Source organism: Strix aluco, chromosome 33 (assembly GCF_031877795.1).
Source record: "Strix aluco isolate bStrAlu1 chromosome 33, bStrAlu1.hap1, whole genome shotgun sequence".
Lineage (NCBI taxonomy): Eukaryota > Metazoa > Chordata > Aves > Strigiformes > Strigidae > Strix > Strix aluco.
In genome coordinates this window covers 2,658,782-2,682,509 of record NC_133963.1, presented here as the reverse complement: position 1 = coordinate 2,682,509, position 23,728 = coordinate 2,658,782, and the positions used below count along the sequence as shown (strand labels likewise).

Below are 23,728 nucleotides of genomic sequence, written 5' to 3'. Positions count from 1 at the left end.
TCACCCCCCGCCCCGGAGCGGGGTCCCGGTTCAACACCCCCCACCCCCCCGGGGGTCCCGCTTCAACCCTCTCTCCGCCCCCCGGGGGGCAGAGTAACCCCTTTCCCCAGCCCTGTGGGGCACAGGGGCCCTGGTTCACACCCCCCCCCCCCCCAAGCTTTACAGGCCCCCCCAGAAGGCAGCACAGAAGAGGGGGTGCTGCACCCACGGGCGTTTATTTGACAACTAAACCTTGTTACAACCAGCAACACTGAACAGGGGGAAAATACCGGGTGTGTAGGAAGAAACGGGGGGAAAAAAAACGGGTGTGTAGAAAGAAAATAGGGGGACACAAAGAAAACGGGGGGCAGCAGCGGGGTGGGGGGCACGGGGGGGCCCCCTCAAGCCTCCACCAGTTTGCCGAGGGAGCGGAGGTTGAGGATCTTGAACTGCTCCTCTAAATCCATGCGGACGACCCCTTCCTCCCCATCGATGCTGAGCAGGATCCCGGTAGCTTCACGGTCCTCCCCCAGGATCACCTTGACCTGAGGTGGGGGGCAAATGGGGGGAGAGTGGGCCTTGAGGGGGCTGGTGGGTGGTCCCAAGGGTGCTGGGAGGGTCCCAGAGGGGTTGTGGGGAGGTCCCAGGGGGGCTGGGGTAGCACCTGAGGGGATCTAGAAGGTCCCCAAAGGAGCATGTGGGAGGGGGGGGGAGTGTTGGGGGGTCCAGGATAAAGGAGGGGGCTGGGGGGGGGCCCTACCTTGTTCCTTCTGGTGGGGGTGACGGGCTCCAGGTGCTCGCTGGAGATGCTCACCACCTTCTCGCTGTCGTACAGGTAGACGAAGCATATCCCGTCCTACAAAAACAAAAAAAGGGGGAGGGGGAAATCAGCATCACCATGTGTGTTACCCCCTCCCTGCCCCAAAACCACCTCCCGGGGCGGGGGGGGTCTCACCATGACGCTGCGGATGACACCGGTCTGTCCCACCACCCGACTGTCACGGTAGGTGTCACGGACCTTCACCTGGATGTCGGTGGTCACCCAGTCGCTGGAGCTCTGCTCGATCCCCGAGCCGGGGGTGTGGGGGTTGTCCCCCCCTGGGGAGGGGGCCCCAGGGGTCCTGCGGCTGGTGCTGGCCTGGGGAGAGAGAGAAGGCGGTGTTGGGGGGTGTTGGGGGGCTACAAGGGGGGGTTTGGGGGTCATAGCGGGGCTATGAGAGGGTTTGGGGGGTTGTAGGGAGTTTAGGGGGCTGTAGGCAGCTACAAGGTGGGTTTGGGGGGTTGTAGGGAGTTCAGAGGGGTGTAGGGGGGCTACGAGGGGAGTCTGAGGGTTGTAGGAGGGCTACGAGGGGAGTTTGGGAGTTGTAGCGTGGCTATGAGAAGGGTTGGGGGGTTGTAGGGAGTTTAGGGGGGAGTAGGGGGCTACAAGGTGTCTTTGGAAAGTTGTAGGGATTTTAGGGGGGCTACAAGGGGAGTTTGAGGGGGATGCTTGGGGGGGGGCCTGTGGATGCAGGACAGGGATGGGGGATGCTCGGGGGGGCCCTGTGGATGCGGCGCTGGGGATGCCGGATGCTTGGGGGTCCCTACAGGTGGACACATGAGTGTGGTGGGTGCCAGGTCCCATCTCCCGCACCCTCACCCAGAGCATCCCGATCCTGACGCCCTCCAAGGAGCTGCCAGCGGCCCCCGGCCCGGTGAGCGCAGCAGGAGAGGATGAGGAGGGGGACGCCGGCGCGCGAGGGGGATTTACCAGCGTCCGTGACCTCCCCGTGCTCATCGCCGACCCCATGGGTGCCGTAGAGCTGGTCCCTGAGCTCAGCGTGCCCAAAGCAGAGCCGGCCGTCACCAGCGGGCAGCCGCGGGTGGAGCTGGAGTGTCGGTATACGGACAAAGTGACGTACACGCTCACATGGGTGAATAAGCAGCTAGTTTTTTTTACTAAAAGCATGCATTTTTATATATCTCAGGGGCCGGAGCGTCACAATATAATTGGTAAAAAAGTTGCTTCCAACGTTCTCATTGGATAACCTGTATCAGTTTTCTCCCTGGTTACTTCGTGCTGTGCAAGTCTGCAGCTCCCTGAAGTTACTTTCTTGAAGCAAAGCTTCCCTTTCTCAAGGGTACACTGGAATGTTGCCAAGGTCAAACTCCTCTTCAGTCAGGTTGTCGGCAGACCCGCTGCCTTCCCCAACAATTCCCCCTTTTTGTATTTGTGTAAAAATATTGCATGAGCAGTTTTTTGCAGGGCCCTTTGCAAGAAAGTGCCAAAGCAAGGCAACATCAGTACCGCAACCACAACTGTCAAGATAATTAGTCCCAAAGTCCTGACCACAGATATTAACCATCCGGACAGTCCCCAGCTTTTGAACGTTTTGGTAACCAATCTAGATTATCATCCACCTGTAAATGTTTCACTCCTTCTTTTAGCTGCTGTGTGCTTTTATGGATCGACTCAGAACGATCCGATAAATTCATACAACACATTCCTTCAAAATCTTCGCCCCCACGTCCTTGTGCTAAAAGCAAGGAATCTACGGCAGCTCAGTTCTGCAAAGCCGCGTGTCTGACGTATCTGCACCAGTTAGTGACCCCCTGAGGGCCAGTGGTGCAGCCCTGTCCTGTTCCTCAGCCAACACCCCAGCCAGTCCATTTCTTTAGTGCAGCCGCAGCAGCGACTCCTGGTGCAAAAAGGGAGGATGCGATAATTTGACCAGGATTCCACAATGTTACTCTGCCATCACAGTTCTCAGCACATCGATGCATATTCCTTTCCTGTCGCAATTCTTTGTGTCTCACTGTAACACCAGGTGTTAGCACAGTAAGACGACCAAGGCTACGGGGGCCACCATTAAGTTTTGAGGGCCGTCCTCCCCACGCTCTGTCCCCACGTATCAAGAATATTGCAGGGGGTCGAGCAACGGGAACACCAACTGACTGAGAGACCTTCGGAGGGGTAGAGGCACACCAGGCTGTTGCACTGCGATAGATTGGCTTTACCTGCTTTTCCTGAGCCATCTGTAAAAACAGCGAGGCCTTTCACTGCTTCTGGGTGGCTTAAACGTTTCTGACCAAATGGTACTTCCCGAGCAAATTTCAGCAGGGCTGTGCTGGCAGGTGATATGAGATCTGTCCCTGAAAACCTGCCATGGCTGCCTGCAGCTCGTGATTATTTGCCAGGCACCATTCGAAATACCAACTGTGCACAGGTAAAACAACCGTAGCCGGATCACGCCCCGTGAGTTCTAAACATCGCTTTCTGGCTTTTATGATTATGTCAGCAATAAGCTCAGACAGTCCGGGAGCAGTTTTTCGTGGGCGGAAGGACAGAAACATCCACTCTAGACTATGCAATGGGTCATCCCATTCAGGGTTCCGTTGTACTGGAGCCCCGAATGGGACAGTTTTGTCAGTTAGTACAGAGAATTGTACTACCTGAGACAGATCTATTCGAGAGACAAATCTCCCGTGTGTAGATTGTTCCTCCATAGGAATGACACTTAAGGCTTCCTTGTTTAGTATTCTGGGTTCTGCTGGATCATTAGAATGTTTTAGTAGCTCCAATAACGGCTGTAATTGAGAACTGGTAAGTCCAGGACAGGCCCTTATCCAATTTAAGGATCCCATCAGTTTCTGTACATCATGGAGAGTTTTGATTTCAAGGTCGAGTTTCACAGGTTGGGGCATAACCTGCTTGCTTGTCACTGTCATTCCCAGATATCTCCACGGTTCTGCCTTTTGCACCTTTTCAGGGGCAATAACCAATCCGTGTTGTTGCAAGGACTCTGGCTAAGTGCTCCGTGCTGTTCAACTGCTCCTTGCTGTTGCTGCTAACAGGATGTCATCCATGTAATGGCAGCAATAGCCAGGAGGGAACTTTTCTCTCACAGGTGACAAAGCCTGGGCTACAAACCATTGACAAATTGTTGGCGAATTTTTCATGCCTTGTGGCAAACCTTCCCAATGGTACCTTTTCGAAGGCTCTGCATGATTTCGAGAAGGCACAGAGAACGCAAATCTTTCTTTATCTTGGGATGCCAATGGGATAGTAAAGAAGCAGTCCCTTAAATCCATCACAATGATTTCCCAAGCCATAGGAATCATGGCAGGTGAGGGTAGGCCCGGTTGTAGGGCCCCCACTGTGGCCATAACAGCATTTATTTGCCGTAGGTCATGCAAAAATCGCCATTTTCCTGATTTCTTTCTAATTACAGACACTGGAGTACTCCATGGGCTGGGAGAAGGCTCACTATGTCCAGCAGCTAGCTGTTCATCACCAACTCCTGCATGGCCTTTAATTCCTCAATTGGCAGGGGCCACTGATCCACCCCCACGGGGTTATTTCTTAACCAGGTCAGCGCAAGGGTGGGTTGTTTTACACCCTGCAGCACAGTGGCCCCTGTCAGAAATCCGTAGTAACCTTCGCTCCCCGTTGTGACAAACGGTCCCTCCCCGTAGGTTCAGGGGGGCTGTCGTCACACAGGGCTTGGCCCTCAGGCTCGGGGACCAGAACAGGCGCAGCTGCTGCCCCTGCTTGTGTTGACCCTCCCCGTCCTACCACTCCCATTCCCGTATTTACAACTGGCCAGGTGGGTGGCCACGAGCACTGAGATACAAGAGTTACCTCGGCTCCTGTGTCCAGAAGTCCCGTCAGTTTTACTGCTGTCGGCGAGTGCCCTCTGCTGGATAGGACACAGCCCGTCCGCGCTCTCCGGGATGAGACAGTCTGTGACCAGACCTGCGGGGTCCCGTGCAGCCAAATCCTCCGTCATGTCGCTCCCGACGTTCGGTTTGGGGTCACAGCTCAAAAATGGTACGAGCTGAGCAATTCGAGTTCCTGGGGAATGGTTACGGGCGGGCAGGGAGTAGAAATCCCAGCACAAACGTGCCCAGTATAATCATCGGTAATTCCCACGTGCACAATTAGTCCACTCGAGGTGCTGCCAGAGCTCCCAGTCAATCAAGCACTCAGCCCTCGCCCTGTAGGTCCTTCAGCACCCAGCGGTACTTTGACGATGTCTGTCGGTGAAATGGTGGCTGTGTCGGCAGTGCAGACACCCCGTCCTGCTGCCCCGACAGCTCCGGCCGGGAGCCGCTCACAGAGAGGTGCCGAGCCCCTGACGTGCAGGAGGGATTTTTTACCGTCGCGTGCCCCCTCGCGCTCGCCTTCCCGTTCCCCTGGAGAGGCTGTCCGCTAGCAGGAAATCTGCACCAACATTGTTTGGCAAAGCGCCCTATTTTTCCCCAGCGGCTGCAGGTTACTCCTGCGGAATTGCTGGCAGAGTTTCTTGGATGCAGCTGGAGGGGGGAGCCCTGTGGAGACAGGACGGCTCTGCTCTGGGGCACCCGGCCAAATTTCAAGGGCCATCTGTCCCGTGAATGACCTTTGCTTCATTATCCACGAAATGCATATTAAAGCTCACATCCCTCAATATGCTAATGAGGGCTAACATGATCATGCTAATTACATCATCCCATGAAACACCTCACCCCTCCCATACATGGGATACGTAGGTGTGTGGGTCGACCTGGGGGACGGACCCAAGGAAAGTGGGTATAAATCAAGGGGGGGAAGGAAGGGGGGGCCCTGGAGAGTGCAGGGAAGCGAAGAAGACGGCTGCCTCCTGTGCCTCCTGGAGCCCTCGCCGGCGGGATCAGCGCAGGAACCCGGACGGGTGATCTGTATTTCCCCATTCCCTCTGTCTCCCTCTTTTCCCTTTCCCATTAAGACATGCAAGGCATATTGTATTGCTTGCCACAACTCGCTATGTACCTAGCCAACTACCGTGTGTTCAGTTAGTACATTGTGGGTAGTTCATAAATGTTTGGACTTGGAGACTTGTTGTCCGCTCCGTTGGGGTGATACTAAAAAGCCGGTCGAGGAAGAACTCTCTAAGACTCAGAATCAGAGTGTTAGAAAGCAGGCATTCTTTACTGCAGCGCTGGGTGCACGGGGGATCGCTCCTCCCCAAGCATGCACACCTTGGAGCGAGAAGCGGCTCCTTTCTATAGTGTAAAGCGTCTACATATTCATTATAATTCCGAGAATAGCGAGAGATCTTACAGTTAGTTTTGAGAAATCATTAACACAAACCCCACCCCAAGTCTCTCTCTGTTGCGCCTGCGCAGGGGCTCCTGGTGGTCTTGGGGGGGGTCTTTAGGGTGAAGACTGAAGATGCCTCCTCTTCCTCTCGTGACGTCTCACCTAGTTACCATTTCTAGAGTTATGACAACTTAGCCTTCACTGAGTCACAGAATCACAGAATCGTCCAGGTTGGAAAGACCTTGAAGATCATCCAGTCCAACCACTGACCTAACACTGACCGTTCCCAACTCCACCAGATCCCTCAGCGCTGGGTCAACCCGACTCTTCAACCCCTCCAGGGATGGGGACTCCCCCCCTGCCCTGGGCAGCCCATTCCAACGCCCAACAGCCCCTTCTGCAAAGAAATCCTTCCTAAGAGCCAGTCTGACCCTGCCCTGGCGCAGCTTGAGGCCATTCCCTCTTGTCCTGGCGCTGGGTCCTTGGCTAAAGAGACTCCTCCCCCCTCTCTGCACCCTCCTTTCAGGGAGTTGCAGAGGGCCAGGAGGTCTCCCCTCAGCCTCCTCTTCTCCAGACTAAACCCCCCCAGTTCCCTCAGCTGCTCCTCCTAAGACTTGTTCTCTGGATCCTTCACTAGTTTCGTTCTTCTCTGGCCACATTCCAGCACCTCAATGGCCTTTTTGGGGTGAGGAGCCCCAAAACTGAACCCACTCATCGAGGGGCGGCCGAGCACAGGGGTGAGATCCCTTCCCTGTCCCTGCTGGCCACGCTAGGGCTGATACAAGCCAGGATGATGCCATTGGCCTTTTTGGCCACCTGGGCACAGCGCTGGCTCGTTATCCATCAATCACCCCCCAGGTCCCTCTCTGACTGGCAGCTCTCCAGCCACTCCTCCCCCAGCCTGTAGCCCTGCTGGGGGTTGTTGTGGCCCAGGGGCAGCACCCGGCATTTGGCCTTAGTGAAACTCCTCCCGTTGGGCTCAGCCCATCGCTCCAGCCTGGCCAGGTCTCTCTGCAGAGCCTCCCTACCCTCGAGAGATCAACACTCCCACCCAACTGGGTGTCATCTGCAAACTGACTGAGGGGGCACTCGATCCCCTCGTCCAGACCATCGATAAACATGTTAAACGGGAGTGGCCCCAAAACCCAGCCCTGGGGGACACCACTCGTGACCGGCCGCCAACCGGATTTAACTCCGTTCCCCACCACTCTCTGGGCCCGGCCATCCAGCCAGTTTTTTACCCAGCAAAGCGTGTGCCCATCCCAGCCGCGAGCAGCCAGTTTCACCAGGAGAATGCTGTGGGAAACGGTGTCAAAGGCCTCACTGAAGTTGAGGTAGACAACACCCACAGCCTTTCCCTCACCCAATGAGCAGGTCGCTCTGTCATAGAAGGAGATCAGGTTTGTCAGGCAGGACCTGCCTTTCCTAAACCCGCTGACTGGGCCTGATCATCTGGTTGTCCCGCACGTGCTGTGTGATGGTGCTCTGGATGAGCTGCTCCATCAGCTTCCCGGGCAACGACGTCAAGCTGACAGGCCTGTAATTTCCCAGATCATCTTTCCGACCCTTCTTATCTCTGGGTGTCACATTGGCCAGTTTCCAATCTGTCAGGACCTCCCCGCTCAGCCAGGACTGCTGGGAAACGATGGAAAGCGTCTTGACGCCAGCCAGCTCCTTCAGCACCCTCGGGTGTATCCCATCCGGTCCCACAGACTTGTGTGTGTCTGTGTGATGCAGCAGGTCACTGACCGTCTCCTCCTGCATTGCGGGGGGGTCGTTCTCCCAGTCTCTGTCTGGCGGAGGAGGCTGGATTCCCTCAGTACAACTGCTCTTGCTATTAAAAGACTGAGGCAAAGAAGGCATTAAGCACCTCAGCCTTCTCCTCATCACTGGTTACCACGTTTCCTCCTGTGTCTGGCAGGGGATGGAGGCTCTCCCTGGTCTTTCTTCTGCTGTTGACGTACTTATAGAAACATTTCTTGTTGTCCTTGACTGCTGAAGCCAGATTCATTTCTAGCTGGGCTTTGGGCCTCCTGATTTCCACCCTGCACAGCCTCACTGCCTCTTTGTAATCACTGTGAGTGGCCAGTCCCTTCTTCCAAAGGCCAGCTGGGGAGTCCCAGCGAGGGGGGGCTGGGGGGGGCAGCCCACGGGTGAGGGGCACACGCGTGTGAAGAATATGGTGGTGATTCGTGTTAAAATATGATGACTTTGTTAAGAGTTTTCCATGTGCATAAGTTAAAGGAGATTTGTCATAGTTTTATTGTTAAAAGGGGTTTGGAGGTTTTTTCCCTCAGTGACAGATGCTAAGCAGGTGGAAAATTACTGACGGGACCCCCGTCAGAAGCCCCCAGCAACACCGGATTGCGCAGGTGAAATATGATCGGAGGAACCCTGCCAGGAGCCCCGGCAACCCCAGAAAGCCCGGGGAAGTTTGAGGGACCCCGCTGCGCGTGTGGGGATGGGACTATGAAAGGGAGTGAGGCAGCACCACCCGGGGCTCGTCGGTGCGGAGCAGGAAGCCCCCCCTGCCCCCCGGCGTGCCTAGTTTTTTTTACTTGTTCTCATTGCAAATAAATTTATAAAAGATATTTTCGCCTCGGCATTTATAACAATTTGGTGACCCCGACGTGATACTTCGGGACCCGTGGAGTGCTGGTTTCCAGGGGAGGCGCCCCACCTTTTCGGTGGCTCCCGGATTCCTTTGCTTCCTCGGACCGACAGTACCCCGAACAGAAGGCGATAAGAACAAGCAAAAGAAAATCGGGATTCCCAGACGACGCTCCCCGGAGATTCCCCGCGAAGGATCCAGGCGAAGCCCTCGGACTGTGAGTGACGCCTGGTGCGGGAGGGGTGATTTTCTGCCTGAGTGAGTGCGGTGTGACTGAGGCGTGACAGTGTCACAAAGTGAGTGCGGAGCCCTTCTAGCCGCGGTTCCAGAGTCCCGCAAGGGGCCTGGCCGGCGAAGGGGCGAAGCGAAAGAAAAAAAGGGTTTGAAAGGCCTCAGGCAAGGGTTTTCAGGATAGGCATTATCCTAGGGCTGATACGGGATTAGTTTTATCCCAGGGTTGCCGGCAAGAGATTCGGGATAGGTTTTATCCCAGGGTTAAGAGATTCGGGATAGGTTTTATCCCAGGGTTAAGAGATTCGGGATAGGTTTTGTCCCAGGGTTATGGGCCAGAAAGGGAGTAAATCCCGCGGCTCGGGGAGCCCACGGAGAGGTTCCCAGAGAGGGAGCGATTTGCCCGACACTTCTCAGGACAGTCCCCTGGGTTGTATGCTGAGGAATTGGGCTAATTGGTCAGAAACAAACCGGAAAAGTAAAGAAAAAATGATTCAGTATCGCATGGTCGAATGGACCGAAGAATCTATCAAATCTGATGATTTATTTTGGCCAAAATTTGGAACTACTGACGATTGGACATGTCAGGCGTTAAATTCATATCTAAGTAATAAAAAACCCTATAATCAAGAAGAATGCGACTACGCTCAGGTGTGGAGAGGTTCCCGAATAACATCAAAAATGCTATTACTAAAAAATAAAAACACTAATAAGAGAACTTTCAAAGAATGGGAGCCTTTAGAAAATCTTCCTCCTCCTCATGAGGGAAGCTCAGAGGATGAGGAACCAAAGCCTACCGCTCCTTCCCCTCCATCAACTAGCAGAACCAGCAACCAAGAAAAACAGAAACAAACAACAAATAGTGGGGCAGAGGTTTGGGAAGGCGTTGGCGGCGGCGGGCGGCCCCCGGGACCGCGGCACGACCCCGCACCAGGACCCGGCCCCCCCGCGGCACCGCAGGGAGGGGCCCGACGGCGGCTGCACCCCCGCGGGGGCTGCGCCGAGCGCTGCGGTCTGAGCGCGGTGCTGGAGGAGCCCGGCCGGGGAATAAAGCAGAGAGCGAGCAACAGATTTTACAAATACGTTCGGGGGTAGACCCGACCTCCCCGGTGGGAGAGGCTTTGCTGAAAACTCAGTTCGTGGCCAAATCGTGGGGTGATACCAGAGAGAAATTAAAGTTAGATGACTGGCAAGATCAGGGTCTGCAGGAGCTGTTGAGAGAAGCACAGAAGGTGTATGTTAGAAGGGATGAAGAAAAGCAGAGAGTGAAGGCGAAAATACTTGTTGCAGTCAGAGAAACTCAGCGGAGAGAGGAGAAGCCTCCGAGATCTCGCTCTAATGAATCACCTGGAGCTTTAGGTGGTGAAAGGAGAGGGACGGTAATTAGAGAAAACACATTAACCTGCTATTATTGTGGAAAGAAGGGACATTTACAATGGAATTGTAGAAAGCGAGAGCGGGATGAAAGGATGTTTAAAGGAGAATAGGGGTGTCAGGGGCTCTATTTCCTGGGGACAAAGACGTCAGAGGAGCCCCTGATAAAATTGAAATTAGGTCCCCAGGGAGAGGAGTTTGAGTTTTTAGTAGATGTGGGTGCCGAGAAATCAACTGTGAGAAACATTCCGAGGGGATGTAAAGTGAAAAAAGAAACTGCTCTAGTAATAGGAGCTAAAGGGGAACCATTTAAAGTACCAAGTGTCGGGGATGTAGAAATAGAATCCCAACCCCGTATCGTTATAGGGGATTTAGTGTTGCTGCCAGAGGCTGAAAATAACCTTCTGGGAAGAGATTTAATTACGGAGTTAATAATAATACAAGAAAACGAAAAATTTATACATGAACGGGAAAAGATTAACAACAAATAGATCCGAAGGTCTGGTATACAAAAGGAGAGACTGGAAAACTTGAAATAAAACCTATTAAAATTAATTTAATTGATCCGGAGACACCAATTCGGATAAAACAATACCCCATTCCCCTAAAGGGCCGAGAGGGGTTGGAACCAATAATAGACGAATTACTAAGTAAAGGCACATCGGAACCTTGCATGTCTCCACATAACACACCTATTTTACCAGTTTTAAAATCAGACGGATCTTACAGATCGGTGCAAGATTTAAGGGCTGTGAATCAGCGAACTGTGGCTCGTTTCCCTGTGGTAGCAAACCCCTATATGCTACTTAACCAACTATCCCCTGACTATATTTGGTAAAGTAATGATTAAAACCTGGAAGGAGGAAAGCTTATCTCCTAGATGGGGAGGACCATTTCTGGTGGTGTTGACTACGGAGACAGCTGTAAGAACTGCTGAAAGAGGATGGACTCGTATTTCCAGGGTGAAAGGACCAGTCACAGGTGAATCAGATTGGAAGATCGAGTCAACGCCTGGAGATTTGAAGCTCTGAATGCGACGGAGTTAAAATAGGACTGGACTTACCGAGGCAGACAGAGCGACATCAACAGTAGTAAAGGTCTTGAATCATCCACATGAACCCTGTGTGTATGTATATATGTTAAAAGGTTGTAACCTTCACAGGTTTTTTTTTTTCTTTTTGGTTTTAGACTGTTTTGCATGAAAACATAAGTCAGTTTGTATAGTTGAACAAAGGAACCAAAAGAAAAGGGAAGTAAGAGAGTGAGGAAAAAGCTGAGAGTAAGTCCAAGTGAGGGCAAGACCGGGTTGGCCTCCATTTTTGCTGTTAAGAAGACACAAACCCGACCGTTGGCAGCAACCCAATGGGTCCAGGGGTAAACAGAAAAATGTGCCATACCGGACCTCACGATGGCGACTGGCTTTTTCCCCTCATGTTGTGTGTTGGCCTCGTGATGGCTAAAAAGGGTCAAAACACTACCAGCTTATCTGACCCCTTTGAAGAGAATGAGTTTGTTCTGTTAGCAAAAACTGTAAGTAAAACTTTCAATTTAAGTCATTGTTGGGTTTGTGGGGGACCTTTGGGATTGTCAAGTTGGCCGTGGGTCTCTGTGCCCCTTCCCCATCACAAATTGTAAGTAACTATAGTGATGTTAATAATACTACCTGGGAAGATAGTGAAAAATGGCCAGTTCAGTTCCCTAACAAGGGTAAATTTTGTCTGAACCGAACTCAGAAAGGAGGAGTTGATGTGGGAGAGAGTAAGTGTCAATGGACACTTACACATAAGTTAATTAACAAAGACAGAGGTATCTATATATGGTTGTGGCTTAACGAACAAGGACGCAGCAAAGGATTCAAGGGGTTCTGGTCAGACAAAAATGAAACCGAATATGCCAAACTATGAGGAAACAGTTTTTATAATCGAACTTGCGAATGGAAAAATGACACTGGGTCCTGGTATTGTACTATACGGATAAATAACAATTTAAACGAAGTTTTCAGCCCTTTGGGTGACAAAAATACGACTTATTTTCAAACCCCAAGGACTGCAGAGGGACCATTTGCCAAAGGTACGAAGGCCAAAAAAGGCCACTATTGGATATGCGGACATACTGCCTACAAACAATTACCGACGAACTAGTCAGGAATCTGTTATATAGGGATTATCCGACCTCTATTTTTCCTTCTTCCAGAGGTGGATGGCCCCCAATTAGGAATAAAATTAGGAAATAAGAGTATTACCCGTCGTAAGCGATCCATTGATTTCAAAATGGGTGGAACACAGAAGTGGGGGGAAAATGAGTGGCCTCCTGAGAGAATAATTAAACACTATGGACCTGCCTCCTGGAACCCTAATGAACCAATATCAGGGGCAAGAGAACCAATTTATAATTGGAATCGTATAATTAGACTGCAAGCAGTTTTAGAAATCATTACGAATAAAACTGCTAATGCCATAGATCTTTCAGCTCAACAGGCTCAACAGATGCGCACTGCGATCCTCCAACATCGCGTGGTCCTGGACTACCTGCTCGCTGAAGAGGGAGGGGTATGTGGAAAATTAAATATCTCCAATTGTGGCCTAGAAATAGATGATGTGGGAGAAGTGGTCCTTCAATTGACCACAGATATCAGAAAACTGGCTCATGTCCCTGTCCAGACGTGGAGTGGCTGGAATGGCGATCTATGGTCCTGGTTACCTGGAGCCCCGTGGGTAAAACAGCTTTTATTTTATCTGTTGTGGCATTTGCTGCCCTAATGTTTATACCATGTATGATTCCATGTTTTATTAGATTGATTCATTCAGTTGTTCAAGGGATGCAAATCTCTGCAATACCAATGGATCCTGAATTAGCCAAAGGAGGAGAGGTACACCCACTAATATGGTTAAAATAAAGAAAACAGACACCACCAAATCCTGTACAACAGACCCCAGCAACGTTTTGAAACCCAACACGAATCAATTTAATAAAACAAAAGGCGAGGGATTGTGAAGAATACGGTGGTGATTCGTGTTAAAATATGGTGACTTTGTTAGTGTTTATCATGTACAATAAGTTAAAGGAGATTTGTCATGGTTTTATTGTTAAAAGGAGTTTGGAGGTTTTTTCCCTCAGTGACAGATGCTAAGCAGGTGGAAAATTACTGGCAGGACCCCGTCAGAAGCCCCCAGCAACACCGGATTGTGCAGGTGAAATATGATCGGAGGAACCCTGCAGGAGCCCCGGCAACCCAGAAAGCCCGGGAAGTTTGAGGGACCCCGCTGCGCGTGTGGGGATGGACTATGAAAGGGAGTGAGGCAGCACCACCCGGGCTCGTCGGTGCGGAGCGGGAAGCCCCCCCTGCCCCCCGGCGTGCCAAACTTTTTTTACTTGCTCTCATTGCAAATAAATTTATAAAAAGAGATTTGCGGCTCTGCCTCTGCATTTATAACACACGTGTGCACGGGGACACACACACACGTGTGCAGGGCTGCGCACAAGCTCCCAGTAACCCCCCCCACCCCCTCCCTGGGTGCGTGTGACCCCGGCTGCCTGCAGGGGGGGGGGGGGGGGGAGGAGGAGAAGGAGAAGCCCCTTGTGCAAACCCCCCCGGGCTCAAGGCGCCTGCACGGCCGCGGGCCAGGTCTGAGAGGGGATTGGGGGGGCGGGGGGGGGGGGGATTTGGGGGGGTGAAAGGGGTCTGAGAGGGGATTGGGGGAGTGGAGGGGGCATTTTGGGGGAGTGCGAGAGGGGTCTGAGAGGGGATTGGGGGGCAGGGGGGACATTTTTGGGGGGGTGAGGGGGGTCTGACAGGGGATTGGGGTGCAGGGGGGTGCATTTTGGGGGGTGTGGAGGGGGGTCTGAGAGGGGATTGGGGGCGGGGGGTGGGGACATTTTTGGGGGTGAGGGGGTCTGACAGGGGATTGGGGTGCAGGGGGTGCATTTTGGGGGGGTGAGGGGGTTCTGAGAGGGGATTGGGGGGCGGGGGGGGCATTTTGGGGGGGGTGAGGGGGGGTCTGAGAAAGAATTGGGGGGGTATGAGGGGGGTCTGAGAGGGGATTGGGGGGCAGGGGGTGCATTTTGGGGGGGTGAGGGGGGGTTGGGGGGTTCTGATGTCCAGCACCCCGTGGCCACCACCCAGCACCCCACAGCTGATGTCCAGCACCCTGTGGCCACCACGCAGTGACCCGTGGCCAACACTCAGCAAGCTGTGGTCACCCCCCAGCCTCCCCCCGTGACCACCACCCAGCATCCCACACCTGGTGGCCAGCACCATGCAGTGGACATCCATCATCCCACAGGTGATGCCCAGTGCCCGTGGCCACCACCTCGTGCCCCTGTGGCCATCCAATGCCCCACAGAACCCACCCAGGGCCCCACAGATGCCACCCAGCACTCTGTGACCACCACCCTGCACCTTGTGGCCACCCAATGCCATACAGATCCCACCCAGGGCCCCACAGATGCCACCCAGCGCTCTGTGGCCACCACCCAGCGCCCCGTGGCCACCCAAACGCCCATGGATCCCACCCGGGGCGCCACAGATGCCACCCAGCTCTCTGTGGCCACCACCCAGAGCCCCGTGGCCACCCAAGGTGCCACGGATCCCATCCACTTCGGGGAGGTCCCCCCAAAGGGAGGGCTCTGAGCCCCCCAAAACCCCGGCAGGGCCCCCCCATTGGCCCCCCTTTGAGGTGGGGGCACTCCTGCCCCCACCACTCTGCCATTGACGTCACCAGGACCCCTCCCTGCTGCCCAGGAACATCAGCGCTTGGTGAGTTTGGGTGCGGGGACCCCAAAAAATAGGGGGGGGCCCAAAATTGGGGGGGGACCCCAAAAATAGTGGGGGGGAAGGGATCCCTCTTCCCCATTGAAATGGGGTGTAAAACCACATTGCAGCTGGGGGGGGGGGAGGTCTGGGAGGGCTGGGGGAGCGTCGAGGGAGGTTTCTGGGGGCTGGTGGAGGTTTGGGGGGGGTCAGGGGCCCCCCAATAACCCCCCCTTTGCCCCCCCCCAGGATGTCCCCCCCCCCGCCAACCACCTGGCCGAGCCTCCCGCGGCCCACCCTGACCCTGGCTGGGACCCTGGTCGCCCCCAGCGAGGTGCTGCTGGCCCCCCCTGCCAAGGAAGAGGAGGAAGAGGGAGGAAGAGGAGGAGGAGGGAGGAAGAAACCACTGAGCCCCCCCCCAAAAAACCCACCCCTGCACCCCCTCAGACCCCCCTTTTTATTTTTTGGGGGGGGCCTCCCCAAGGGCACCACTCGCTGCTAGAAGCCGCCATCGCTTTATGAAGCTGGAGAGGAAGGGGGGGGGGCACACAAATCCACACCCCCTCCCCCAATTCTACCCAAAAAGGGGGTGCAAGGGGGGGGGGGGCGGGGGGGCTCCCCACAACCCCCCCAAACCTCCTTTTAAATATTTAACACCCCCCCCAACAACAAACTGCAGGTGGCGAGAACCATAAATGAGTGGGGACGCCCCGGAGGATGGCGGATGGCGGATGGCTCGAAGGGGAGGGGGGGGCCTGAAAGGTGGGAAAAAAAGGGGGGTACGGGGGGGTAGGGGGGGCCCTAAACGATCATTTCCAGCTGCTGCGCGTATTCGATGACCTGCTTGGCCAGTTCGGTCGAGGGGGATGGTGGCGTCTGTTTTTTCTGGGGCAGCTACTAAAACTGTAGTAGTTGTTGGGGCCCAACACCCATCCACGCTGCAAAAATTAAAAAAAAAAAAAAGGGATTTTGGGGTGTCCGGTAGTTTTGGGGAACCCCTCCCGGCGAAAATATCAGCCCCCCCCAAGCACCTTTTTGGCGTAATCGGTCATTTTTCCGGCGGCGGTGAGGAGCAGGCAGGTGGCTTCGCTGATCAGCTTTCTCGATGCCGCTGGCGATTTCGTCACTGGGGGGGATAAGGGTTTAAAAATGGGGGTGCAGCGAGGTTTGGGGGGGTCGAGGGCGTGCGGGGGGGGCTCACCGGGTGGTGTCGAGGGAGGATATCCATGAAAAAAGTGTCACTTTCCGCCGGGATGTTGCCTTTGGCCAGGAAAACTTTTGTTGTATCTGCCCTCCATTAAATACTGCGGAGAGAGGGAGCGTTACAAAAACTGAAATATATATATTAAAAAAAAGAGGGGGTCGGGGGGACATGGGGGGGGTGATGGGGACACAGGGAGGGGTTGGGGGGATATGGGGAGGAGTTGGGGGGGACATGGAGGGGTGATGGGGACATGGGGAGGGTTGGGGGTTTGCTGCCCAGATAATGGGGGGGACCCCCCCCCAAGGTAACAGGAGTATCACCCCTTGCTCGGGACACTGTGACCCCCCCAGCTCCGGTCTGAGCCTGGGGGATACGTGAGGGACAGTTCTGGGGGGGGGCCGTTGGGGAAGGGGGAGTTTGGGGAAGGGGGAGTTTGGGGTGGAGGGGGGGGGGGGGGGCCCCCCCAGAGTGCAGCTGCACCCCAGGGGACCCCAGTATTTGTGTGTGTGTCCCCCGCAGGAAGAACGTCACCTCCACCAAGATCCCCGACACCAAGGGCTGCCGCACCTGCTGCGTGGGTGCGTGGGGGGGCTCGGGGGGGTTTGGGGGGGCTCAAAGGGGGTGTCTGATGGGGTGTCCCCCCCCGTGTCCCCAGCCAGGAACGGGCAGACGGGGTGTCACTACCTGTGCGGGGCGCTGGACGCCGGCGTGGTGCTGCTGCAGTGGTACCAGCCCCTGCAGAAGTTCATGTTGGGTCAAGGTAGGGACCCCCGACCCCTGACCTCTGACCCCTGACCCCCGCCCTGTCCCCCAACAGTGTCCCCTCCTCCCCTCCCCCTGACCTTGTGTCCCCAATAACCCCCGTACGGGCTCCTGTGTCCCCGTGTCCCCATGGGGGGATCTGTGTCCCCACATCCTGTGTCCTCATGGTGGGTCCCCTGTGTCCCCCACGTCCCCAAATCCCCATGGCAGTTCCCTGTGTCCCCCGTGTCACCACATTCCCGTGTCCCCAGGGCGGTTCCACGCTGGGTTCCCCGTGTCCCCACATCCCCCGTGTCCCTGTGTCCCACACTGGGTCCCCCGTGTCCCCACGTCCCCCGTGTCCCCATGTCCCAATGGTGGTTCCACGCTGCATCGCTGTGTCCCCACGTGCCCCATGTCCCTGTGTCCCCAGGGCGGTTCCATGCTGAGTCCCTCCGGCGTGTCCCCACGTCCCCCATGTCCTTGTGTCCCCATGATGGTTCCACGCTGAGGTCCCCATGTCCCCATGTCCCCCGTGTCCCCATGGCGGTTCCATGCTGGGTCCCCGTGTCCCCACGTCCCCCATGTCCCCGTGTCCCCACACTGGGTCCCCATGTCCCCATGTCCCCGTGTCCCTGTGTCCCCATGGCCGTTCACACGCTGGGTCCCCGTGTCCCCAACGTCCCCCCCGTGTCCCCGGTGTCCCCACACTGGGTCCCCATGTCCCCCCCCCGTGTCCCCCCATGGCGGTTTCACGCTGGGTCCCCCGTGTCCCCATGTCCCCCGTGTCCCCACATCCCATGTCCCCACGCTGGGTCCCCATGTCCCCATGTTCCCCGTGTCCCTGTGTCCCCATGGCAGTTCACGCTGGGTCCCCGTGGTCCCCAACGCCCCCATGTCCCCCGTGTCCCTCACTGGGTCCCCATGTCCCCACATCCCCCGTGTCCCCATGTCCCCATGGTGGTTCCATGCTGGGTCCCCCGTGTCCCCACGTCCCCCATGTCCCCGTGTCCCCACACTGGGTCCCCATGTCCCCATGTCCCCCGTGTCCCCATGGCGGTTCCACGCTGGGGCTCCCCCATGTCCCCATGTCCCCCGTGTCCCCCGTGTCCCAGCACTTCGACTTCCCGCTGCCGTCGCCGCTGCGGGTCTTCGAGCTGCTGGTGACCCCGGGAGGGGAGTTCCCCAGCGTCTGCATCGGGTTGGCACCCCGGCCCCTCGCCCGCGCGCCCCGTCCTCTTCCGCACCATCAACCTCAACTCCTCACCTCCTGGTTCACCCACGCCGGTGCCGGAGAGACCGGGGGGGGGCGGTTGGGGGGCCCTGGGGGGTTTGGGGGGGGCTGTGGGTTCTTGGGGGGGGCCTGGGCCGCTGGGGCTCCTCTGTTCTGGCTGGGCAGCCTGAGGGAGGTGGGGTCCCAGGAGGATTGGGGGGTCTCAGGGGGGTTTGGGGGGCTCAGGGGGATCGGCGGGGTCCCTGGGCTCAATGTGGGGGTCCTGGAGGATTTGGGGGGCTCCTGGGTTCAATGTGGGGGTCCCCAGGGGGATTTGGGAGTTCCTGGGCTCCAATGTGGGGGTCCTGGGGGATTTGGGCATCCCAGAAGGATTTGGGGGTCTCAGGGGGATTGGGGGGTCTCAGGGGGGTCGGCAGGGTCGGACATGGGGGATGTCAGGAGGACCCTGAGGGGACATGGAGACCCTTGGGGGACAAGGGGGTGTCAGAAGGACTCCGAGGGCACATGGGGAGATGCCAGGAGCACCCCAAGGGGACAAGGACACGCATCCCCCAAAGGCCGTGGTGGCCCCGGCGGCCCCCGCGGGGACGTGTCCCCACCCACCCCCCAGCCCCCCCTCAGAAGCCCTTGATGTGACAATAGGCCTCCAGGCTGGCGAAGAGGATGTAGAGCAGCCAGAGGCCGAGGAAGAGGCCGGCAGTGAGGAGTTTGGGGGTGCGGGGGCCCCCCAGCTCGCCGCCGATGTGGGGCCGGCGGCGGTACATGAGGACGCTGATGCAGACGAAGGCGAAGATGGTGAAGAGGGTGACGGAGAAGGCCAAGGTGCCCGTCTGCACCTCGAAGTCCCGGCCCTGAGCCACCCAGTAAATGGCGGTCCCCGTGTCCCCATCCTCACATCCCCGTCCCTTTCCCCGTGTCCCCCCCCCGCCCCCAGAATGTCCCCCCGACCTGGCCGTCTGCTGCTTCGTGCTGGAGCAGTCGCTCTCGGTGCGGGCGCTGCAGGAGATGTTGGCCAACAGCTCCGAGACTGGGGCCGAGGTTGGTTTGGGGTACCCTGGGGTGGTTGGGGCGCCCCGGGGGGGGGGGGGTTGGGGGTACCCTGCGGGGGTTGGGAGGGTCCTGAAGGGCTCCCAACCCCCGCTGACCCCCCTTCTTCTCTCCCCCCACCCACCCCAGGGTGTTGATCTGGATAAGTAGGTAGGTGCCACCGTGGTGCAGTGACCCCCCCCCCCCGCCTTCCTCCTGGCCCCCAAGGGTGCCCAGATCCCCTTGGGGTCCTCCTGACACCCCCATGTCCCCTGAGGGTCTTCATGTCCCCTCAGGGTGCTCCTGTCACCCCCCACATGTCCCCCGAGGGTCCCCACACTCCCTTAGGAACCCCCCCAGTCCCCCCGTGTCCCCCCTGTCCCCGCAGGGGGGGGGGGGAAGTGTCGGGGGGGGGCACACACGTGTGCAAGCCACGGCCGCTCCCCTGCACCCCAGGGGGACCCCAGGGACCCCTACGGCCACCTCAGGGACCCCCCGGGACCCCCTCGAGACCCCCCACAGTGGGGTCCGGGGGGGCCTTTTCTTACCACGAGTGTTTTTTAAAGCCACCCCGGGGAGGGGGTGGGGGGTGGGGGGTGTCCCTGTTTTTAACCCCAATTTCGTAGCGGCTCGTCCCTCCCGGGGAGGTGGGGGGGGGACACGGGGGGGAGGGGACATGCGGGGAGGGGACACAGAGGGGGGGGACACACAGACGGGGGGGGGGACACGCGGGGGCTGTTGCTGTTGGTGCGGGCACCGGCCCCAAAGAAACCCCCCGGGAAACGGCCACGTGTGGTGTCAGTCTGTGCCCCCCGCGCTGCCCCACGGCCACGGGGACACAGGGCCACGGGGACACACGGCACCCATGGGCCCACAGCACCCACAAATCCATCGACCCACGGACCCGCAGCACCCACAGTCCCACAGCACCATGGTCTGCACGGTCCCATGGCACCCACAGCACCCACAGACCCACAAACCCACGGTCCCACAGCACCCACAGCACCATGGTCCCACGGCCCCCACAGCCCCACGGTCCCCTGGCACCCACAGCACCCACGTCACCCACAGACCCGCCGCGCCGTGGCCACGATGGCCCCATGGCAGGAGGCCGTACGGGTGCCGTGGGGCCATACGGGGGGTGCGTTGTGCTGGGGGGGCCGTATGGCGTGTCACGGGACGTATGGCGTGTCATGGTATGTATGGCGTGTCATGGCATGTATGGCGTGTCATGGTATGTATGGCATGTCACGGTATGTATGGCGTGTCACGGGACGTATGGCGTGTCACGGTATGTATGGCATGTCATGGTATGTATGGCGTGTCACGGGACGTATGGCGTGTCACGGTATGTATGGCGTGTCATGGTATGTATGGCGTGTCACAGGGACATATGGTGTGTCACAGGGACGTATGGCGTGTCACAGGTGTAATAAAACATATATGGTATTTGTTATTCAAATCTCAAGGGGAAAAAGAAGTTGCAGTCCGGATGTTGTGGCCGAACAGTTTTGTAATTCTCTTATGTAAATAAGAAATAAGATATATGTGTATAGTTGCTATTGTTAAATCAGTTGTTAGAAGGGAGCTAAAATGGCCCCATCTTCAAGCCACTACACAAACCCCTGTGCTGAGTCATCCCCCCTTCTGTGACGGAAACCGGAGAAAAGCCCCGAAAACCGGAGAAAAGCCCCGAAAACCGGAGAAAAGCCCGGGAAAACTTGTTTACACCTTTGCAGCCCCCTCAGGGTACGCCCGTCATGAATATGGATGAAGCTGCACTATAAAGGGACTCAGCGCTGTCCTGGGAGGTGTGTGCTGGTAGAGCAGAGACTCCCGGCGCACCCAGCGCTGACGTCACACCCCCCGCGCTGACGTCACACCCCCGCGGCCCGGGTGGGGGGGGTCGATCCCTCTGCGCACGCGCCTCGCCGGCGCCGCTTCCCCCTCCGCACGCTTTAGCCCCGCCCCCGCGCCGCGATTGGCTGCGGCGCGGCGTCGCCGTGGTGACGGTGCCGTCGGCGTCGCGGCGTCGGTGCCGTCAAGCGCGGCGGTGCCGGGTCATGGCGCTGGCCGGGCGGGCGGTGAGCGGGGCGGAGGAGGCGGGGGCGCTGCGGGCGGCCGCCGGGATGTACGAGCAGCTCCGGAGCGAGTGGAGCCGCCAGAGCCCCGACCTCAGCAAGTGCGGGGAGCTCCTGGGGCGCCTCAAGGTGCGGGGGGGGCCGGGGCAGGGGCTGAAGGGGGGCCCCGGGGCTGAGGGGGGATCCTGAGGATGGGGAGGGCGGGGCAGGGGCTGAGGGGGGGCTCTGGGGTTGGAAATGGGGCGCGGGGGGTCATTGGGGGGGGGGGGTACCTGGGAATGGGGGCAGACAGGGGGGACACCAAGGGGGGGGGCCCTCTCTGTCATTGGGAATGGGGGGGGCTCTGGGGCTGAGGAAGGGGGGTCTAGGAATGACGGGGAGGGGCTGCGAAATGGGGGGGCCCTGAAACTGGGCATGGGGGGGGCTGGGAAATGGGGTGTCCCTGGAATTGGGGGGGGTTGGGCTGAGCCCTCACAAGTTTTTAATTACCCAGAAGCTTTAATTAACCCGCGGGGGGGGGGTGTGAGTCAGCAGATGCCCCCCCCCCCAGCACCCCGCTTCCTGCAGCCGCCCGTGAACATCAATTAACCCGCCCTGTGCATCTCGGGGGGGGGGGGGGCGGGAGGCTCTGCCCCCCCCCCCCCCCCCCCCTTGGCTCTGACTGTGTGTGTGTGTCCCCCTGTGTCCCCCTCTGTCGTTGTCCCCGGGCCCCCCCCACTGGTGTCCCCCTTTTTCATCCCCCCTCCCCTCTGTACCCCTCTGTCCCTGTCTGTCCCCCCCCATTCGGTGTCCCCCCCTCGGTGTACCCTCCTCTGTCCCGTCCCCCCCCGGTGTCCCCCCTGTGTCCCCCTCTGTCATCTGTCCCCCCCCCTTGGTGTCTCCCCCTGTCCCCTCATTCCCCCCCTGTGTCCCCCACACCTCGCTCTCCCCCCTGTGTCCCCCTGTTGTCATGTGTGTCCCCACCCTCGGTGTCCCCCTCTGTCGTCCCCCCCCTCGGTGCCCCCCCCATCCCCCTATGTCTGTTCCCCACTCCCCCCCTGTCCCCCACCCATGCCCCCCCCCTTCCCCCCCCCAGCTCGCTTTACTGGAGCTCAACTTCCTCCCCACCACCGGCACCAAGCTCACCAAGCAGCAGCTCCTCCTGGCCCGTGAGTGCCCCAATTCAGGGGGGTGGGGGGACCCCCCAACCCCCCCCCTTGATTTTTAACCCCCCCTTTCCCTTTTTCCCCTTTTTTTTTAAATTATTTGCCCCCCCAGGGGACATCCTGGAGATCGGCGCCCAGTGGAGCATCCTGCAGAAGGACATCCCCTCCTTCGAGCGCTACATGGCCCAGCTCAAGTGCTACTACTATGACTACAAGTAAGCCACAAAACTCCGGGTGACCCCAAAACCCCCCTTTTTCCCCCCAAACCCACCTTTTTTTAATTCCCCCCCCCAGGGAGGAGCTGCCGGAATCAGCCTACAAGCACCAACTCCTGGGCTTGAACCTGCTCTTCTTGCTGTCGCAGAACCGCGTCGCCGAGTTCCACACCGAGCTGGAGCGGCTGCCGGCTAAAGAAATCCTGAGCAACGTCTACATCAAGCACCCCGTTTCCCTCGAGCAGGTCCCCCTTATTTTGAGGCAATTTCCTGCTTTTTTTTAATATATATATTTCAGTTTTTGTAACGCTCCCTCTCTCCGCAGTATTTAATGGAGGGCAGATACAACAAAGTTTTCCTGGCCAAAGGCAACATCCCGGCGGAAAGTTACACTTTTTTCATGGATATCCTCCTCGACACCACCCGGTGAGCCCCCCCCGCACCCCCTCGACCCCCCCCAAACCTCGCTGCACCCCCATTTTTAACCCTTATCCCCCCCCAACCCCCCCCCAGTGACGAAATCGCCAGCTGCATCGAGAAAGCCTACGAAAAACTCCTCTTCAGCGAAGCCACCCGCATGCTCTTCTTCACCACCGCCGAAAAAATGACCGATTACGCCAAAAAGGTGCTTGGGGGGGGCTGATTTTTCGCGGGGGGGGTCCCCAAAACTACAGGACACCCCAAAATCCCTTTTTTTTTTTTAATTTTTGCAGCGTGGATGGGTGTTGGGCCCCAACAACTACTACAGTTTTAGTAGCCGCCAACAAAGCCCGAAGACGCCACCATCCCCTCGACCGAACTGGCCAAGCAGGTCATCGAATACGCGCGGCAGCTGGAAATGATCGTTTAGGGCCCCCCCGTACCCCCTCGTATCCCCCTTTTTTTTCCCTCCTTTTGGCCCACCCCCCCTCTTCATAAATGAGCGGGGATGGCAGATGCCTTGTTCTCACCACCTGCAGTTTGCTGTTGGGGGGGTGTTAAATATTTAAAAGGTGGTGTGGGGGGGGTTGTGGGGAGCCCCCCCACCCCCCCTTGCACCCCTTTTTTTGGTAGAATTGGGGAAGGGGTGTGGATTTGTGTGGCTCCCCGCCCCCCCA

The 23,728-nt window shown here is 57.5% G+C and overlaps 2 protein-coding genes across 5 annotated transcripts in view; one reads left to right on the top strand and one right to left on the bottom strand.

The window, feature by feature from the left end:
* Positions 1-196: 196 nt before the first annotated feature.
* Positions 197-4,642, bottom strand: LOC141917062 (transcription elongation factor SPT5-like). Of its 3 annotated transcripts, none has more exons than XM_074810142.1 (5): positions 4,601-4,642; positions 1,619-1,847; positions 935-1,117; positions 740-835; positions 197-524 (listed from the first exon to the last, which is right to left on the bottom strand). In XM_074810142.1, the coding sequence occupies exons 2-5, from the start codon at positions 1,766-1,768 to the stop codon at positions 381-383; spliced, it is 573 nt and encodes a 190-aa protein (XP_074666243.1). In that variant the 5' UTR covers positions 1,769-1,847; positions 4,601-4,642; the 3' UTR covers positions 197-380. The 3 variants fall into 3 exon arrangements, with proteins under 3 accessions (XP_074666243.1, XP_074666244.1, XP_074666245.1); XM_074810143.1 differs by having other exon boundaries at positions 998-1,117; XM_074810144.1 differs by having other exon boundaries at positions 1,730-1,847.
* A 16,481-nt stretch (positions 4,643-21,123) lies between these two features.
* Positions 21,124-23,728, top strand: part of LOC141917054 (26S proteasome non-ATPase regulatory subunit 8) — a 3,537-nt gene continuing 932 nt past the window's right edge. The window contains exons 1-7 of one of the 2 annotated variants that reach the window (XM_074810116.1): positions 21,124-21,400; positions 22,347-22,419; positions 22,529-22,631; positions 22,711-22,876; positions 22,957-23,057; positions 23,145-23,256; positions 23,345-23,709. In XM_074810116.1, the coding sequence (XP_074666217.1) occupies positions 21,254-21,400; positions 22,347-22,419; positions 22,529-22,631; positions 22,711-22,876; positions 22,957-23,057; positions 23,145-23,256; positions 23,345-23,473 (831 nt within the window). In that variant the 5' untranslated portion in view covers positions 21,124-21,253 and the 3' untranslated portion in view covers positions 23,474-23,709. Of the gene's footprint in view, positions 21,401-22,346; positions 22,420-22,528; positions 22,632-22,710; positions 22,877-22,956; positions 23,058-23,144; positions 23,257-23,344; positions 23,710-23,728 lie in introns of those variants that run through there. The other variant, XM_074810117.1, reaches the window with a different exon arrangement.

What these genes read in the sequence shown, in the direction of transcription:
- LOC141917062 (XM_074810142.1), bottom strand. Translation starts at nt 1,768, where the DNA reads ATGGGGTCGGCGATGAGCACGGGGAGGTCACGGACGCTGGTAAATCCC. An exon ending in TCAGGATCGGGATGCTCTGG is followed by an intron (nt 1,118 to 1,618) that starts GTGAGGGTGCGG and finishes CTCTCTCCCCAG; the next exon opens with GCCAGCACCAGCCGCAGGAC. An exon ending in GTGTCATCCGCAGCGTCATG is followed by an intron (nt 836 to 934) that starts GTGAGACCCCCC and finishes TTGTTTTTGTAG; the next exon opens with GACGGGATATGCTTCGTCTA.